The 21,238-nt window shown below is 40.1% G+C and overlaps 1 protein-coding gene across 1 annotated transcript; it reads left to right on the top strand.

The window, feature by feature from the left end:
* The first annotated feature begins 379 nt into the window (after positions 1 to 379).
* On the top strand, positions 380 to 20,996 carry LOC309711526 (protein FAM163B-like). The gene is made up of 3 exons (XM_082541912.1): positions 380 to 1,466; positions 16,905 to 17,020; positions 18,602 to 20,996. The coding sequence occupies exons 2-3, from the start codon at positions 16,928 to 16,930 to the stop codon at positions 19,037 to 19,039; spliced, it is 531 nt and encodes a 176-aa protein (XP_082398038.1). The 5' UTR covers positions 380 to 1,466; positions 16,905 to 16,927; the 3' UTR covers positions 19,040 to 20,996.
* The last annotated feature ends 242 nt before the right edge of the window (positions 20,997 to 21,238 follow it).

The following is a 21,238-nucleotide window of genomic DNA, read 5'->3' as shown; positions in this document are numbered from 1 at the left end:
CTTTATAGATTTGGCTGCAGCATAAGCGTATAGCATGAATGATTAACTGCGGTCACTGTAAGTGGGAATCTTAATTAATCTCCTCCCCTGAATGTGGCAGGAGTTTCAGGGTCCCAGTGTACATAGTGAAGGTTACTTCTCGCCACCTCCTCACCATGCTCTTGTCAGCTGTTAGTTTTTTTGTTGTTGGGGTTTTTTTTTTTTGGGGGGGGGGGGGGGGGGGGGGGGGGGGTTTGGACAAGTGATAATGCAACTAATTTTATATCCAATGCAGTTGTGTATCAGTGCATGTTTGTAAGTGGGCTTCAGAAATTTTGGTGACATCTTTTAACAGAGGAGCTTTGCATGCCTCACCTCACGCACGTCAACTTGGAAGGCGAAAATCAACAGCATGTTGTTTCTCTCTTTTAAATCCCCCCTTCTCTCTAAGCACCCACAGCCAATCTGAGCCTGTGACTAAAGCGCCATCTCCCAGACTGTACACTCCAGGCTGCATTTAGTAGTCTCTGGGTGTGCAGGCACTGAGCCACCTCTGGATTTAAAGCGCAGTTTACTCGTTTCCGCGCAGTTCCGGACATCGCTCTGAAAGAATCAGCAAACGTACGGAAATCCAACAGCTACCAATACTCTTTGTGACCACTTATCTGCAGAGACTTTGTGGCTTTCTGCTGCTTAGTCGCATTTTTTAAGCGAGAACGTTCACATGCGGATCATACTGTGAATAGGAAGAAAGGGGGGAAATCCGGCGGAACCTGGAGTAGCACAACAACAAATATCTGACCTCGACCTCCCTGGACGGTACTGAACTGGATGTTGAAATAGAGATGGCGAGATTTCGCATCACCCCGTCTCCTCCTCCAACACACATGCTGCCGAGGCTGATGATGATGTTTGCGTAGGAGTGTTTTATTTTGCGGACAGCTTCGGTTAACCAGTAGGAACCGTTCAAACAACTCCAGACAATCGGTGGATGGAATTGTGTGCTGCTGCCTGCCTGCTTCAAAAGCATCTTCCACAGATCACATCATACCATTGTTACCGGAGTGCTTTTCAGTGGTCTCTCTGCAAGTCGGGAACTGGAAAGAAAATGTTTTGCATGGCAACGCTGTGCGTGAAGAAGTAGTCTTCAGTACAAAGAATACGAATGTTAAAGGTGGACATTTTTTGTTTGTTTGTTTGCAAAGGGCGTATCTGCTAGTTTTTAATTATCAACTAAAGAGGAACCAGGCCCGGTGGGTTTTATTTTGACCTGAGTCGAACTCCAGCTCCACTTTGATCGCAGGCACTTCAGCGTTTAGTTCATATCTTTACCGACATTGGAGGCTTTTTTTTTTCTCGGCGTATTCACCGGTGTCATTATTCGTCACTGAGGTTGACAGACTACAGCCTGCCGAGGTCGGGACCTGAGCCCCAAGGAGCCACCCCTACCCTCAATGTGACCCGGCGAATTCCTCTTATCTCTGAAGGTAATGCTTTACCCTTGAAGGAAGAAAGATTGTGTTGTACCACGATGTTTCCTTTGTGTTTCTTTATCGACTGTGATTATCAAGTCATGCATGTTGTTTTTATTTTAGACATGGAGATAGATAGATAGATAGATAGATAGATAGATAGATAGATAGATAGATAGATAGATAGATAGATAGATAGATAGATAGATTCTAATTTCAGCACCACGGAGAGAGGCAGATACTTTCCATATGTTAGGTTGGGAGAAGTCTACTCTTTTCCACATTTCAAAACTTGAAAGTTGTTTACATGCACTGTGTACATGTGGAGTGTTTTTCAAAATCTTTAAGTAATTTAACACAGAGAGATGCCTGTATGTACAGACACAGTATAAAGGGTAAAGGCAGAGGGCAGCTTCAGTGCTTTGTATAAAACACATGCTGGCTGGCTGGTTTGCCACAAGCTGACAAAACAGCATGGCTTGTGAGCCACAGCTACTGTCACCAACTGTTAGCTATGGTCATATCCAAACTGTTGTATGCAGATATTTTTAGGCTTGGTGCAAATGGATCTCCAGCAGCATAAAAGCCCCGCAATGCTAAAATATCTCACTACATGGAGTTAAAATGACAAAATTCCTTAGGGAATGGCGCACATGACGCAACCCACCCTCTAGTGATTGTTTTGGAAACACTATGGTGCCTGTAGTAGCAATTAGCCAGCTAAAATGTCAACTAACCAGTGAATTTGGGCAAGCTTTAACAGTGTTTTGGTCTAATAATAGAAATTATTTTAGTATTTTTTTAAACTTTTTAAAATCACTTTCATTCCATATTTTTTCATGTTTTTGCTGTTAAGTGGATGGTTGGAGGGATCAGAGGAGTGTAAGGAAAAGTTATTCAGTCTTATGTTAAGCTCTATTGGATGCTTTAACTACCCACGAAGCAATAATCACTGTTCTCTACTGTCTTGCTATATCCGCAGAATTAACTTGAAGTCACTGCTTGTGTGTGTTTGTTTACTTGAGCTCATATTTCCAAATGTCTTACTTTCACCTGCACTTGCTGCACTTCAGCTTTGCTATAACAGTGATGGTTGGACACTTACTTAGAGTTATAACTTGCAGACCTTGCCTACATGGCAGTTCACTGGTACTTCTGTGAATCTGAGACTGTTACTGTCACATGTTACTATATTACTTTAAGCTAGTCAGTTTCTTACAAGAAAAAAAAATATAGATTGTCATTTTAGAGGGCCTGAAACAATCAACAATAAGGTGGGGCTTGTGTTCCCATAGCGACCTCCTCAATGGCCCTCAGATTAACCTTGGCCCCCAGGGAGAGGTGTTATATTCCAGCATGTGTGCACACACAAACACACATTCAAACACACTGAAGTCCCCCTCTGAGCATAAGAGACTTGTCTGTCTTCTGCTGCTCTACAAGCCTTATAGTTTTCACAGCAGCAGCAAGATGAGGAGGACAGAGGGAGCTGAAGGACAAGCAGGATGAGTAGGATGGAAAAGCAAATTTCAAAGACAAACAGGTGATAAAAAAGAGGAGGAAAGGTGTAGAGAGAAGAGCATATAGAATACAGAGCAAAAGGAATGGCGAAGCAGAGAAGAAGGAGCAGGGAAGGCTTGAATAGACAAGTCTGAATGCAGTTACAGAGGCACGTCTACTTTTTCGTGGGCTTTTTCAAGTGTATTCACATATCAGCTTAATTACTGTTAAAATGCATTATATTGGGAAAGGGAATCATTATGGCTATGCTTTGGCTGACATGGAGAGGGGGATTGGAGTGGATGGGTTGAGGCCGGGGGAAGGGAATATTGCTGTTCACTGATCATATTAAACAGTCACCACCCGTTCCGCCCTTCCTCCATGCATCACTCGTCCCCTCCCCCTCAGCATCACATTCTGCTCTCCCCTTTCAGCTACACCCTGACATGCTCACACATCCCACTCAGGCACAGATGTGTTCCAACACAGAGCCACAGTGTGGCCAACACACATTCAGACACAGGCACATACGTGCACACGGGCTGTTGGTCAGCTGGACTCATCCCTGTGAGTGATTTGTAAAAAACTGAAGCTCATTCAAAAGAGAAGACGAAATGTGAGGGAGGTGTGGAAAGAGAACATGAAAAGGGTGTGGAGAAATAAAAAAAAAATCCTGTGCTTCTTTTATGACAATCCCTGTCTATTATATTTGTGCATGCCTTTGGAGAGTCATAACTTACTGTTCTTCCATACAAGGGTGCTGCAGTGGTTAGCACTTTTATTTCACAGCAAGAGGGATCTGGGTTTGAATCTGCTGGTCATCTGAAGAGGTTACATTGAAGAGGACGCGATGTCCTCTCACTATTTAAACACACATGATTATCTTTTTATCCATGTTTTTTCAAAGACCGAAGAGGCACCTTTCACCTTTGACTTTTGAATCAAGTCTCAGTGTTGCTTAGATATCTGGCAAAATCATCTTCAGCGAGGTTTAGAAGGCAGCAATCATGGTCTGAATGCACTGCTGTGCCAAACACATTTGCTTTGCCAAGAGACAAAGCAAATGTGTTCGCCAATTTCTCCTTTACCATATGCCTCATTTATATAGGCACAGGGTAGCAAAGCCAGAAATGACAGGTGGAAGAAAAAAGAGAAAGAAACGGGGGGAAAAAGGAAAGCGAAAGAGAATGAGTAAAATAAAAAGGGGGAACATATGAGAAAAGATATAAATAAAGTACAAGCACAAATAATTTCACCAAGTTTTTACTGTGTGTAAATATAAGTATATATGTATAAATTATTAATGTGGCATTCTTACACAAAAATCCAGTAGCATCTAGGGAGCATCACTACATTTACTTCACAAATGTGTCAATTTTAGTCAGACAAGTTGTAAACAAACAGTTGTTTACCTAAAACAAATTCCAGTATATTATATCTACAAACTCGTAAACACCAGTTAAGTAGGTTTTGTAGGCAAGATCATAGTTGATACTGGCAGCAGTTGTTCAGAGATACTTCTATTACTGTCTTCAGTTTGAAAACCTAAAAGGGAACGATAACAAAGGAAAAATGGGGAATCTCCCTGATAATTTACCAGCTAAAAATCAGTGTTGATGACTCAGCTGGAAGACCCGAGCTACAAAAATAAGATCCATTCTGTAAAGAGACAACATTTTTCAACTGTTGGGCTAGTGGCCTGTCTATGCCCTTCAGCACTGTATGTATATTACATAAGAAACCTAATGGTAAGCGGCACATTGCTCAGACTAAGTTTACAATTTGCATTGCATCTGTAATCTACAGTATTCATTGCAAGGGAGCCTCGGGGCGTTCTCATTACAGGCTTCATGGTCCAAAGCTCTTTCCCAAGCCTCTACGCTCATCACTGGAGCATGCAAGCATTGCTGTTAATGTTAAATCTGAAACTAAAAAGTGCCAAATGTCTGCACACTCCTTTGGAAATTGATGACGCGAAAAGGAAAGACAAGCAAGCTCAGCAATGTCGTGAATTGCGTTACCATAAAAGTTATTAAACAAGACAAAAGTAGACATTAGAAGAGAGTATCTTATTCATAAATCTTGTTCTCTCTTTCCAATGTGTTGTATTGTATTACTCTTTTTTTTCATTATTCTGTGCTTCATTTTGATCTGCTTGGAGATTTACATACAGAGAGTGAACTGGGTGAAGTCAGTTCAGGTACAGTCAGGTTGAAACTTTTAGCAGTAAACCACCCACTCAAAAAATGAAATAGGCGATGCTAAAATGTCACTCTGTAATAGCCCCGTCGCCATAGTAACTGGAGACCCATTCATACTTTTAGACACACTGCTTCTGGAGCGCTGACCATTAGCACTAACAATCAAGCCATCACCAATCTTAAGCTTAGCACATTTCCTTCAACCGTCCATCTTTACGTTCCACTAGACGTGGGCATTCGTCTCAGCCTCTGACAGCGCCCTATGCAACCTTTGTATGTCTCTTCTTTGTTCTCCGCTTATTTCTGTATTTCAACACCCTCCTTTTGCTTGTGCCTTTCCCCCGAAATTACTGCTTCTGCTAATTTCTCCATTGAATTTACTTTGGTGCATGGATTTTTGAAGTAGGGAGCTGGAAGGTTGATCCAGCTGCTTAAGACATTTGCATTCTCACATGCACCTCTGTGACGTAATTTTTAGAAAAGATCAATGCTGCAGTAGATGCATAAAAAAAACGCAAGTTTTTTTTTTTTTAATGAAAGAAGCTTGATGCTACAATCACACAGATGTGAGCAGTATATTGTTTCTAAAGCGGCATGTTCAGGAGGAAGAAAAAGCAGAGGAACTTTGTGTCAATGCAAAATATTCATGTGAGTCACAGTTTAATTTTTTTGTGACTGTGTATATTTTTGTGTGTATCTGGTGGATATGAGCCCCCATAGGGCATTTTTTCCCCCCATTTGCCACAGCTGTGTGATGAATTCACCCGTGCTTCAGATGTGTAGTAACTAGCGATCCTCCCAAGAATTTTCTGAGTTACGTAACTTCTTGTAAATGTGGTTGTTTGACAGACTCAGAATGTGCAAAGTGTTGCACAGCAGGATCTATCCATCTCCGTGTTAGCTGCAGTGTATTTGCCTGTAAATGGCACTATTGTTCAAAGTGATGCTTAAAACAGGCCACACCACTGCAAGGCAGTGTATACCAGCTGAGCACAGAGTAGAGAGGGAGACAAAGGGAGCATGGTAAATGGAAGAAAAAGCTAAAGATTCAAAGAATGGGCAGAAGGAGCAGGTGGAGGAAGACAGAAATAGTGGAAAGCAAAAAAAAGGAAAGAGGAGTAATGGGGATATAAACTAATGAAGGAGAAGAGCTGACCTTAGAGAAAGCTTCCTGGTAAGCACAGAAAATAAAAATGTATACACAGCCCAGTTTAGCCTATTTAAAGTTGAGCTACAACCCAGTCACTGTGAAGACATGCACTAATAACAAAAACATTGGAACACTAGCAGGGGATTACTGGGCCTTCTTTCAACACCGATTCTCTTCTCTTCTACTCACAAACCATATGTTGGCATCAACAGCAACAGCTGGGGTTTTGGAGAACTTAGCGCTATGATGATCAGAGTATGCTGTTATAATGTGAATTGACCTTCATTACCTCTTGTTTCACTACATTTACCGTGGTATCTGGCTAGATGTATGTGAATGTGTGTGTCCCTCAGACGCTGCATGGTACATTTAATGCATACATTTAGATGAAATATCAGATGAAATATCTATTATCCAGTGTGAGGACATTGCGATCGGGTTGCCTGTCCTTGGCTGAAGAAAAGTTGAGGACTCAGACTGTAACAACAACCTCCCTCCCTCCCTTCTCTCACACAAGGACCACACAGATGACTGTTTTTGAATTTAAGAGAGTACCTTTTAGAGAAAAGAGGGAAAAATACATGGAAAGTGTTGCGTGGGCTGTTGAAAAGATTTCAAAGAGAGGAGATTTATGCTGGTAAAAGTGAAGCGTTTCAGGTTGCTTCAACTTAAGTTAAAGTCAAAAGTACTGCAATGCCACAAAAACTATACACTCATATAATCCTACTTGTGTCACTCATGCTTTCAGGACCTTGGACTGATCAATGTGGGCATGTGCTTTTGTTCACCACACGCTTCTTTTTGACAAACTGACAACCTGTCACATACTGGGTGTAAACATGCAAGAAAACCTTACACAGCATGGGGTTTGCATGCACCGCACCTAACAAAACTGAAGCCCAAACTTACGATTACCTCTGAGCTGTGAAGGGACTTCAAGCAGAAAGTTTGAACCATTTCCAACAGATTGGAAATGGTTGTTTGACATCACGGCTTATGTGTTAGAGCATACGTGTCAGTAGACGGCCTCTCTGAGATGCACGGATGCATTTCTCACCAGCCAACCAGAACTAACTAACCGGCTCCCAGGTCAAGAGCTAAAATTCAGTGAATCATGCTGTTTGCTCAGGAAGACATAGCAGAGTAGGATAAAATTTCTCACTGCCGAGTGTCAAGGAGCAAAGGTCATTTAATAGCTTCCTAGCTAATTAAGGGAAATGAAAATGGAATTATATGTATTTAAAGGCATAATAACCTGAACAGACTATGTAGCCTTGAGGAAGGTGTGTGTGTGTGTGTGTGTGTATGTCCTAACAGAGCTCTGAGTGTTACAGCAAACTGTCTCTGTTGTCATTGCAATTCCCCAGTGGAAAAAAATAATAACTGAAATAACTGAAAATAACTGAATCTATAAAACTAGCACCCTGTTTTTAATTCAAAGCAGGTTGCACCTTGCAATTAACATCTTTAATTATCAATTCCTCTCACATTGTTAATAAAGCATGTGCAAAGTTCACTGCAGACTTTAAAGCATTTCAACTTGTAATATCACTGCATGATGAGCTGGAGAATTTAATTTAAGATCAAAGCAAGGTTTTATGCATAACTACTAACTATGCATAACTACAAAGAGTCAAAATTGATTGTAAGCCATTTTTATGAATTAGGAGTAAACCAGAAGCAGTGTAACCAACAAGTGACCCAAATTGAATAGGCATCTATATGTGCACCCCGCCTCGATTAAGGGGCTTTGCTTGGTGCTAAGACTTTAACCCTTCTCTCCACACATACGTACTCCATACATTCTCTTGACAGGAACTTAAAACTTGCGGGACTAACAACTGCTTTTCAATTCATCAGCTATGATTTCAACCGACTGTAAGATCTGTTAGTCGACTTCAGCTCTATGTGGCATCAAGATTACAGCCTGTCATTCACAGACAAGTGGTATGATTTTCACAGCGGAGGGTAGAACAGGGTAGGGCTGTGGGGAGGAGTAGGAAGTGCAGTGGCAGGCTGACAAAACGTGATTGTATGCAATTATTTTAAAATGATTTGAAAATGAAAGCTAATTTCCTTTAATATGAGAGGGCAGAACAATAAACTGACAGATAGATAGATGTCGTACTTTTTTTGTCCCATTTTTATCCACATAGAAAAGGGAAACTATAGCTTTTACACTGTTCAAGACCCTTGAACACCCTGCTGAGAAGTGTGGGGAATAAGTGTGTCTGCCTCTATCTTTCAGAATTGCGTGCACTTTAACTTCTGTGCTTCTTCCACACTGATGTGATTAAGACACTTTACCTGAGCAACTCACAAGAGAACACCTATAATGAAATCACTAGAACTAATGGCTTCCTCCTGTGGATTGTAAATGTAAAAGGACATCATCAGTGAGATTTGTATCCAACAGGTAAATAGCCTGTTTATAGCTTCATCAGAACAAAAAGTGATATTATTTATTCCATTTGAGTGTCTCCAAATGAGAAGTTTGTTGTTTTCAGCATAGGGATATGCAAACATTTTGGCATCCTTTTTTTATTATTATTCGTCGTTATCTGTAGTGGATTTCTCCAAACACTGAGACAAAACCTAGCATTTTCTTGTTGATAAATGCTGAAGTGGATGGTGCTGCTTTGAAAGCACTTGGAGTAATATATGCTCACAGGACATTGCTTAGTAGGGCTGGGTGAACATTTGGCTGCACAACTGACTTAATTCTTCATGAAAAAGATTCAACAAGGTGTTGAAAATATTCCTCCGAGAATTTGGTCAATATTTGCATGATAGCATTACACAGTCATTGCACATTTGTCAGCTGTCAAATTCCAAAGGGGCCCTACTGGATTGAGATCTTGTGACTGTGGAGGCCATTTGAGTACACTGAACTCATTGTCATGTTCAAGAAACCACCTCAAGATGTGATTTATTGCTTTGTGGTATGATAAAAGTGGTTTAGCATGGTTCTATGTGTTGTGCATTCAGAGATGCTCTTCTGCATAACTTTGTTATTTGAGTTATTGTTGCCTTTCTATTAGCTCAAAGCAGTCTGGCTATTCTCCTCTGACCTCTGGCATCAACAAGACATTTTCTCCCAGAGAACTGCTTCTGAAATATTCAGACCAGCCTGCCTGGTACCAACAACCGAACCATGTTGAAAGTCATTTAAAATCACTTTTTCCCCCTTCTGATGTTCTGATGTTCAGTTTGAAGTTTTGGAGTCTTGACCATGACTACATGCCTGAATGCACTGAGTTGCTGCCATATGACTGACTGTTTAGATATCTGCCTTAGCAAGCAGTTGAACAGATGTGCATAATTACTATCATACTAGTATTATAATATCATGATATTGTACCATGACATCGCCAAATATATACTCCTAAAATAAATTGGGACTGCTGTTAAAAAACAAATAGTCAACGTCTAAAAATGCTATTAGCAAGGAAGGAAAGTCATGCTCCATTACTTTAGTCCTTGCACAACACATTTAAAGTTATAGGAGTACCTTCTACCTCAGTTTGCAATTTGAACTGGAAGAACAACTAAGCAAGGTCATTTAGATAGATGAGACACATTTAGCAAGCTGTATAATTAAATGGAGAGACCCCCAGGTCACTGTTAAGTCCTTAAAATGTCCTCATGGTGCTATATTCACACAAGCCAAGAGCCATTTTTATGATATATCATTCATAGAGGGGCACTAATTACAGACATGTTGCCTAGGTAATGCTAGGACACACAGGATGGATGAAAACGATTGCTGTCTACCAAAGAAAAAAGCACCTCAGTTATCCTGAGCTTTACCTCAGGATAGGTGTGTGTTGTCATTATTCTTGAAGGTGGATGCAGGGACACAAATGCTGGCAAAAGATATTTTGTGCACCAGGTGATATTTTATGCGGGTATAGACTGAGTCAGGGACACAGAGTTGAGTAATGCCAGTCAGGGTCAGTGCCACCCGAGAGGATAATGTAGAGCAGGTTCATTTAACAAGGCTAAAGGAAAAAAGTAGAAGCCATTTAAAAAAAAAAAAAAAAGAAAGAAAGAAAAAGAAAAAAGAGTGCACTTCAAACTCATATTAGGAAAAGTGGATGTGAATTTTTTAACATTTGTCACTGCCTGCATGTGCTTTCACATGTTAAACAAACTAGAAACTTAAGTTGTAGTTTTTCATGTAGTTTTTAGTTAATTTTTTAAATTTAATTCAATATTTCAAATTTGATTGCCACATTGAATTTTATGATTATTGCTCAAAAAAACTGGCTTTGATTGCAACAATCTACACAGCCATACTCTTGCAGAAGTTAACCTTGGAAGTGTAGGAATAAGGTTCATCGATTGCCATAGATAAAAGATTAATGCAACACTCATAGACTCGAGAGAATCACTGCATTCCTATAACACTGATGGACTGATACTGAGCATTATTAATCCAGATTAACATTACCCACAGCTCAGTCAGAGTATATATTTTGCTAATACAAGTAGTCTTCAGTTTCAGCTGACATGTTAACTTGTTGCAGTTGGGGGTTTTTTTGTTGGGGGGGGTTATGCAGTACAAGACTTTCCTATTTAAAATTGATAGAGAAAGCAGTGGGGGACACAGACAATCTGGCTGTGTCAGTAATTCAAAAATAAACCGGGTAGCATCTGCAGCACTTTCTCACAAATTTACATCCAGGACAGAATTTTTGAGAAGAGGGTATGGACTGGTGACCCCACCTTTACCCCTTTGTCAAATGGAAAGGCCCTAGCCCCAATGTGACTCTAAATTTTAAACATGATAAAGAAAATGTATAACAAGTAATTATCTATTTTGATTATGCAAACAATTTCTGGAGATGCTGTATTAGAATTTCAGGAGCAGGACCACGCCTCCAAACACGCTCCTTCATCTATATAGGTTCACCCAGTTCTGCAAGCTACTAAAACGCTGTCAAACCTAAAATGAGGACGTGGGCCCAGCTAGTGAAACATGATTTATATGCAAATCTACATACAGCTCAAAGAGATTTCACAGAGATACACAAACATCTATCTATCTATCAATAAGAGCTGCTCTATGGTGGTAAAACACTGTATAATAGGAAGAAAAATGTCTGACATCCTTCAAATCTGATCCAGTGGAAGCACGCAGTTCACGCATCTCTCACACACATCTACGCTGGGAGGAGTTGTGATCTGAGAGACAGACACGAGTGATGCAAGCGAGGGGACACGTTAGCATAAAAACACAAAATGATTAAGATGAAAGATGAAAAGACAAAAGTACAGATGTCATGGAAAAAACAAATGCCAACAAACACAGGTTCCTGTTCTCTTTTCTCATTTTTCCTTCCATCCTTACCTTTGCCACATGAGCAGAGCAGTCGACGACAAGACTCGTTTTAACAAAATGAGAAATCCTTGATTCAAAGCTTCCAGTTTAAAGTAACACAATGTGCTGTCCACTTTTACATTTCTCTCTATTTCACTTTTTGATATCATGACATCATTAGAAGCATTACTTTTGATTAAGTTCACAGTGTGGTCGGCAGAAATTTTGACTGTGGAATCATCTGAAATGACTAATTAAAGTTATGAATGCAAAAGGAACACATTTTCTCTGTGTGTGTCATGCCTGTTAGATCACAGGTTTCAAAGAAACGTTTGCAAATGATACACCTATGCATCCCCACTCTCCCGTAAAACTTCTCTCTCTTTGAGATGCACTTCAGGAATTGAGTTTCTGACCTCATTTTCCAGGTCACAGGCAGGAGGACAGAAGAGAGGTACAAAAATGGAGAAGTAAGGCCACAAGATGTGCTTTTTACAAAATTAATACAGAAACCAAAGCCTCAAAACGAAATGACGAACAAAATGACATAATGTCTTCCAATAAAAGTATACATCCTGCAGGTTGAAATTATGTCATTTATACTAGTTGAATGCTCCCTGATTGCACAGCTTATTAAAGAGCAAGGACTCATTACGGGCCAAAAAACTGTAATCAGACAGAGTTGATGAGGCATTGTTGTTTTCTGCGTGTCCCTGTATTCATATTTTGGAACTTTGTTACCAGTTAAGATTGTGAGATTGAAAACTGGAGCTACTGGAGCAGAAACGTGAGCACTTCTTTCGCTAAATAATGCATACTTCTCAGGAGGCTTTGGATCTTGTCATTTCCGTAAAAAACCATGTGTAGGTACACTCTGTCGTTGTAAATGTGTGTAAAATCACCCTTTGACAGCTACCATTATAACAGAGCTCTTCCCATTGTTCTCAGGGCATGTTATTGTCTCTTGTGTGTGTTACTCGAATCCACCACCTACTGCGTACTTCTTCCCCACTGAACTGAAAGCCTGTCAGCAGCCATTATTCCAAGCAAGACCTTTTGCTGTGATCCCTGCCATGTTTCATCGAAGCGTGGCATTTTATTCCAAAGCCCTCTGTCTGAGCATGTTAGCTACTACTAAAATTATTGCATGTGAGTGTTTGTGTGTGTTTGTGTGCGAGTGTGCACACGGCTATTCTTCTTTTGCCCCTAACTCTTGTCATTCCTGTGGACGAATACCAGCAAAAGCAGCTGAGTGGACAAGATTGCCTCTCTCCAGTATTTCACTATTTCACAATGGGGTCTGGATTGCGTATATGCACGCGTCTGTGCGCGCACGAGCGTGAGTGTGTGTGGTTAAATAATTAACACTGTTTGTCGCCTTGCTGCAACACATCGCTCACACACTGATCTGATTAATGTAGCCCCAGGAGATACACAGCACCAGCCTAGCCTGCAGAATGAGAAATGCTACATGCACGTGTGTGTGTGTTTTTGTGCACACCATAATAACTTTCATGAAGGAATATCAGTGAGAAAAGTCAGAAATCAGCTCAGTCCACAAATCATCATTTGAGACAAGACAGAAAAGGATTTGTATGACACCGAGTCAGAATTATGTGCACGCAGTCCTGATCATGCATGTGCTCATTCTTTTGGCCTGGTGCCTGACAAACCACTTCAATTAAGCAAGCTGCAACTGGCACAACAGTAATGTCTTTTACAAAGGAACTTTTTTGTATAATGCACCTACACATGTAAGGAACATTTGATTTCACATATGGACTATTAAGGGCAACAGTCTAATGTTGGCAGTCCAGCTAATTTTTCTCTTACGTTGTTCATGCTTATATATGATGTGTGCTGATGTGTGAGGTGTTGCTGAGAATCTCACACAATGTTGAGATGCCGAGGATTGACGATGGGGATCCCGGACCTGGCAGATCCCCCTGGTACCTCTGACAGATGGTGATAAGACATATGACCGCAAGGCAGCTGTTTGGAGCGTGGCTCTATGGTTTGATTTTTAAAATTATTCATAAAATATAAACAAGTCCTACAAATAAAAAAAAGAGGACCTATACAGACACTCTAGCAGAATAGTTAGTAATATATAAAAGTGGTTGTGACTGTACTTTTGTGATCAGGGCTCCTTGACTTTGGAGCATGCTCTCTGAGCAGATCCCACATGCAGAGTCAGTGGTTTCTTCTTTTTTTGACTTACTTGTGTTGTCTTCTTTTAATCTTTATTACAGCTTTTATTCAGTTTTTCCTTCACTGGTATTTATTTATTTATTTATACTTTTGGAATGTTTTATTTTCTGTTCTTTTCATTGTAAATTTATCTCACTATAACTGGAATTTTATCTCAGTCTTGTTTGAGCTTAATGTTTGGCTTTAAGATTCATTTACATTTAGAGGATGCATTTTTAATTGTCTGTAGACAAGTGTTATTTTCTAAAACAAAGAAAAAAAACAACTAACTTTCTAGTATTTTATTTTAAAATTTAAATGTAATTTTGATCATTTCCTTTTGAAACCTGTTTTTGTAGGCCGTGTACTGCTCTATGTCACCATCTGCTGGTGAAACAAAAAAGACACTAGTCAAGGTTTTCAGATTGAAAATTGATATTAAGGTCTAAAAGCCCAACACTGATGATCTGGTCTCATGATGAGTTTGCACTGAAGGGATTCAGACTGCTGAGTATAAGCAGCACTAATTATTAGGTGCTTGAGAATCTGTGTTGGTTACTTAAATGAGGCCACACAGGTCTGCACACATAGTGGGATCATCTGTTACGCGATGTTGTCTTCAGTCGTCCTTAAATCTAATTCCACCTTTATAAAGCTGTGCCCTGTGGTCTTAAAAGGATGCAGGTAAATGCTGCAGACTAAATAATACTCATTTATACTGCCCCAGCACCCTAAACATATAACTTTTTAATTCATGTGCCCATCTTTTTATTATTATCATCATTATTATTATTATATATTTATTATTTAAGAAGTCTTTAACTTTAATAATAACTGATTATTAAAGACCAGCATATCATATTTTAGGCAGAAACTTTTTTTTGTCAGAGCAACATTGGCTTTCATCTTCATATTGTCCATGAACATCCAGGATATTGCCCACAGATTCTGGAGAAAGATGATAAATATTTAACTTTGTTGACTTGCTATTCATTCAGCTTATCTATTGCTTGAAGCTGGAAGGTGGCAGACAATTGGTCTTTAAAACAGCTGCTTGCAATCATCCAAAAGAGCTCCTGCAGTAAGAGTGGCCCAAAAAAAAGTAAGGTTGCAGGTTATAAAATCAAATAAAACAGGGTATATTTTTACAGTATTTTACAATAATAAAAAAATGTTAGTGTAGTTTTAAGCTCATCAATAAATAAATAAAACTCAAACATTTCAAGGTCTGATAGTCTGCACGCAAATCATTAAACTACTAGGCTTAGCCTAGCCACTGTCATTGTTCTGTCACTTTTCTTATGCACTCTACTAAATAAAGGTGCAAAACATTGATACACAAACGTTGCTTAGCGCCACCTGAACATCCTGTTCTCTTATTTTCCTGGCAACCATATTGCCATCGAATCACCTCGTTTCCCTATCAATTAAACTAGAAGCCTTTAAGGCCAAAACGCTCTGTTCTTTCTTGTCCTCCATATTGATTTGGTTGGTGCACTGTGCGGCCTGCAGATTGAATTAGAGTCCAGCTGAATTGAAGCTTGAGTGAGGAGAAGCTGTGCTGTGTTTGTCGATAGGGCTGGTTGCTACCATAGAGACATCTATTCTGACTTTATAAAGCATCTCACATCATGCTGAGAGATTATTTTATACAGTCTACGGTTTAAACAGTTTCACTTAAATCTAATGACTGTGTGAGAAGGTCACTGTGTCAGGTGTCATACTAAATACCAAATGCCCAGTGACACACAGCTGACAGTAAACTTAATGTGAGTAAGCTGATGGATGCTCAGCATTGCTCGCATCATGTTATGAAAGCAGAAGTCAGGGTAAACTGGATACTGCAAGATTTGGTGGCAGTCCTGTTTATTTTTAGTATTTCCTTTTTAGTGTTTGCCCATGTCACATTCAAGTTAGATCTTGACAACATAGACCTATGCTGCAGTGTGCTTGTTGCTGTTAATGGCTTGCACCAATGAGTCATAGCTTAGCAACAAGCCTGCTGGCCTATTTTTGGTTTCAAGCAATTATCCACAATGTAGTGTGTTGGTGCGGTTCTATGACACTTCCAGATTGCGGCTATAATGAAGGGAAAAGGTCTGTGCCCTCATCTGATAAGTGCCTTCAAGGTTTTTCAAAAATATTACATATCACTGAGATTGAATAATAACATTTGAATTATACACCACTGTGTGATTACTTTCACTATTTTAGCGTCTTAAATGGAACCACGGAGCTAATGGACCTGTCTTCTTATGATATTCTGTAGAATTCCCGCTGCATAATTTCCACCTTAATGTGAAATGTAAACCAAGAAATTTCAGCCAACAAGTATCGATCAAAAATACTCCAATCTGACTTGTGGCTTGGAAGCTGTGAATCACATAAAAGAAGCACTGTAATATGCTATAACTTAATAAATCCACTTTCAAATTTCCTGGGTTTGCATTTGCATTTCTCTTTGCTATGACCTTTGACTTAATATCCGAATTCACAGGTCACGGCTGTTTACTTGCAACAGTCCTGCTGACTGATCTTTTGATGATCTGCTTTGCACACCACCTCACATTATATTGTTTTTGGACGGGTTCCTATCAGTTCTTTGTTGAACCACAGCAGCATGAAGAATATCTCGGTGAGCTTGACTGCAAATTTTACTTGCCGCATCATTTCTCCAAACTGACTGCACCCTGTTGTAGTTGCATCTCTCCTCATCTATCTGTGCAACCGTTTACCTCGTTCCTCTCGACATTTCTGCAATTCATCCTTTTTTTCCGTCCTCCCGCTAAACAGATTCTCCCCCTCACTCACACACTTCGTGTTTCAGTCTGAGATGCTGTCTATATTATAAGCAGCACTTGTGGGATGATTCTATTACATGTCTCCTAGCTGCTGGATAATTCAATAAGCACCACTGAGATGACACACAGTTATAATCTTCTTAATGAAGCTACTGAACTGATGAATTGTGTGCCTTTTTGCTCCTTCATTTCACCCCGTACCCTCCTCTATGCTCCAACTCTTTCCACCCACCACCACCCCCTGTCTCTTCCTTTCTTCCCCTCCTTCCCTCCTCTTCCTCTTTGCAGGGTGTTGATGGAGAGCAATTCGAATGACAGCCGGGACTGTGGTCATCACTGGTGGAATTCTAGCTTCGGTTATATTACTCCTTATCATCGCAGTACTGTGCTACTGTAGGCTGCAGGTGAGACTTCATCATCTGTTTTGTTCATTCTATTTACTTTTTGCAGAACTGCAGGTAAGAGATTGTACTTTGAGTTGAGTAATTATGCTGCTTTAATCTGTAAAACTATGCTAATGCATTGTCAATTGTATCTGATTCTAGTGGAAACGGAAAACCAATTGAGAGCAAGGTTTTCAAAAAAAAAATTTAATTACACAACTGATCATTCAAAACATAAAACGGACAGAGGACAAAGACCCCCGGCTCTGTCAGCCCAGGATTAGAAACTCATTACAATTATTGTAAGTTCATCACAATTTGAACAATCTTATTTCATTTTTTGTTACCAAACAAATTGTATGAAAAACAGGAAAGGAATCTTAGCAATCACCTAAAGTAGTTTTCAGCGGTCTGTAGGCGAGCTAAAAATCTACCTAACGTTGTTGGCTGCTGACACACATCAATACTGGCATTCATTTCCACACCTGTGCAACTGCGCAAGATGTGGACAGCAGGCAGAATGGCAAAGATTTCAGTAGTGAACCACAGCCTTGGAGTACAGTATGTGTTGGGACACGTCTTTCTTTTCTCCCTTCAGAAAGTAGAGACTGTCATTTTTGGCACAGTAACAACCATGCCTCATTTTAGCAAGGTAATAAACAAGGCCAAGTGTTTGCCATATGTACTGACTTGGACATCTTTAAGCAGTGGTTGATGAGTTGCTGCTGAGGTAGTTGTCTTTCCCGTCTCTGCTGAGGAGCTGTTAAAGTGAAGGTTGAGCTCTTGGATGCCTCCCTAACAATCAACTCGAGGAGGATACCTGGTGGTTCCACTCTTCTTTCATATCACAATTATTAAGGCCTAAGCTTTATAAATGGTTTTACACATTTGCTCCTTGTCTCACAGAGAATTCCTCAGTTTTCTCGATTTTCATGCTAACATTCAGCATTACCTGTGGGAGTTTGCCACAGGTAGACTTCCCTCAGGTTCTAATTTATCTGAACCGGTTTTGTCGTGCAGTAGCAAAATCATTTTAATTAAAAATATGTTTTCATTTCTCTCTTTAAAAGAAAATAGCCCCCAAAATCATTGTTATTAAGTGTGAATTAGTTAAATTCATATTACGTGTACAAAAAGTGAAGGGGCCTATGAATAGTAACTTAGTGTGTGTGCTGTGGGAGTGAAAAGATGAATAAGAAGCAAGGTTTAAAGCTTCTCAGATAAAAGCACTACATAAATGCAGTCCATTTACCGTGATCCTCTGGGAACCCAGGTAACATAGCTAGAAGGGAAACTGTAAGATCCTTTCCTGACAACATTTCTCTGGATCAAAAGTAATCCCCAAATTACAGCAGATATTAGATGGCAAGATGCCAGGAATTAATTTGAAAGCTAGGTCATACCACAACCATAATACCTCAGCTGCAAACTGGAGTCTGTTTACAACACAAGAGAACCCCTCAAGAGATAATTGAGTGATCATTGAGACAGCTCTTTCTCGTGCACATTTGACATCATTTGGTACTTTTTCTTCTTTCTTCTCTCGTCACCACTTTTTTCATCTTTGCCCATCTCCCACTTTTGTCCCTCTGTTTCTATCAGTATTATTGCTGCAAGAAGGAAGAGTCTGAGTCGGAGGAGGAGGAGCCAGACTTTGCCGTTACATCTCACCTCCCGCCGGTTCACTCCAATCACAACATTGTGGCGGCTACAGCCGCCGCCTCCTCCATCCCAAATGGCCCTGCCCTTTTTTCCACCCCTCCAATGGCCAGGAAACTGACACGATCGCAGACCTTCTGCCCATCCTGTACACACTATGAGATGCCTTTCTACCTCCAGCCACCTCAGCCGCAGCTCCACCACCAACCAGATGGGTTGAGGAACGGAGGGGACCGGATCAGCTATCGCAGTGTCCAGCAGCAGGATCTGGACCTGCCAGTGCCTGTAAACATTTCAAACTATCGTAAACCAAACCTTGCCCGTTCAGTTACCATGAGGGACATGTTCACACGCAGCTGTAGCATCAGCACTGATGTTTAGCTGGGTAAGGTTTAACTCAGTTTAAGCTGATTCTTACATTCATCTGAATGGCCTGGGCTGGACTGGGCTTGAGTGAGACTGTGTTTTTGTCGTCTTGACCTGTGTAGTCCGATCTAGTCTGGTCTCATTCTACCAGTCACTTTTTGCAGAATGGAGGACTCAGCTGGCTCTCAGGACAGTTTTTTCAAAGGTACTATGCTCAGGTCCTCACACTTGGGCCAAGACAAAGTGTTTAAAATGTTAAATTACCAACAACATAAACTTGTTTTGAATCTTTTTTTTTTTTAAAGATTAATTAATTTCTTTTATGATCTGATAAAGTCTGTGTTGCCCTACTTCCTCTGGGCTCCTCTACCGTGGCCTGTAGGATAGGCAGATTCATGATGTGTCAAAATGATGTTCAGTAGGGATTTCTCTCTTCCAGAGCTGCTGCAAACAAAATATGATTAGGAAAAGTCCAGTGTTTCCCTCTCTTATGATGGGATTATCTGTCTGGTCCTCCATCCACAGATTATAGAGGTTATGAAATATCACTCACAGCCAGTGGAGGAGGGAGCGGGTTGTTGTGTTTAGCTGCCACCCCGCAGACATTTTCGACAGACGTAACTTATGCCATAACATTTTAAGACGTAAAGGGCTCACAGAAGATTTCCCTCATCCTTTCATAGAGTTGCATAGTTTGACGAAAGGCTGGTTTCTTGGAGCATCAAAACACAGTGTATATACAGTATTTTACACTTCAGAAGAGAAAAATCTCTGCATTCTTGCAGGCAGTGTGGACTAGGTGCCAAAAAGGTTTTTGATCTTCATTTGTGTGCATATATGTGAAGATACCGGCAAGCGTGTGTGTGTGTGTGTGTGTGTGTGTGTGTGTGTGTGTGTGTGTGTGTGTGTGTGTGTGTGTGTGTGTGTGTGTGTGTGTGTGTCTCAATTAATTGTTAACAAGTTTTATTCCATCCAGTTATACACAACAGGTCATCGATGTGTACAATGAACCCAGAGGTGGGCTGCAATAACATTTTATTGTAAGGGGTGAAGCGATTATATTATTTCTTTAACCTAAATTTATCTTAATGCAAAGAATGACCCAAACAGATTAAATAACAAAGAAAATGGATTTGCAACTATTTTGTACCTGTTTATTTTACTAATTAATGCTATAACACTGACTCAGTCAGAAACACAAAACATTTTTACAGCAACACCGTAAGCTTCCAATGTGAACCCGATTATAGTTCTTCACTGAAGTTAGTGAACGTTCACTACATTCTTTGTGTTCTGTCTGATTTATTGATGTATGGATTCCTGGGCTAAAGATTCACCTTTAAAGGCACATCTATAAATATTTAAGAGGCCATAACATACACTGTAGTCTCTCCCCTTTTTCCATTCATTGGACTGAGGAATATATGCTCTTGCTCCAAGGTACTCAGTGTTCCTTCTTGGGATTGTTTTTATTTTCTGCGCTTGGCTGACCGGCCTGGCTGGAGGGCTAATTTTCTGACTGGAGGAGCAGTTGGTGACTTTTATGGACAGAGAACACACTAATAATAAGTTAAATCATTTACTGCTTGAATTCAAAAGAGGAAATGCCCGTGGTTGTGGGAGGGACTTGAAGTTGATTGGATTGTTCTTTCTGGACCCACCTACCACTCTCTTGCAAATGGATGGTAAATGCTGTTGTACTTCTTCTCCCTTTTTCTGTCTTTTTTTTAAATTACTCATTTGTTTTTTCCAAACTGTGAAACAGTGAGTAATTTGGGTTTTTTTTTAAAGTTTTTTTTCCTTTGTAAAATGTGCTTTCATGCAAATACACTAAGCCACAGTACACACGTTTGTAAATCTAACTTTGCGAGGACATTCATTTACGTTCCCCGGTCCCTCATCCTAACTGTCACAACTAGCTGCCAAATCCTTACCTGTGTAATCTGAACCTCATTCAACTCATAACCTTAAAGCCAAGTTAAAACAACAAGTTAAAGTTGAAAAAGCGGTGAGGGGCACAAATGACGTCCATCCCAGTACTCTCTCAATTTTAAACTTGTCCTCACAAAGATAGCCATATAAGTACACTCACACATGCAGACATGCAGACACACACAATAGTTCTCAATGTTCTTATTTTTTAATCTAAAACTATGTGACAGTTGCACAGGAAATTTAGTGCCATAAGGAAGTATAGAAGAAATGTATTATTAT

This window comes from Aulonocara stuartgranti (genome assembly GCF_965226115.1).
Source record: "Aulonocara stuartgranti genome assembly, chromosome: 7".
NCBI lineage: Eukaryota > Metazoa > Chordata > Actinopteri > Cichliformes > Cichlidae > Aulonocara > Aulonocara stuartgranti.
The sequence above is the reverse complement of the archived record's forward strand: the minus strand, read 5'-3'. Positions and strand labels throughout refer to the sequence as shown.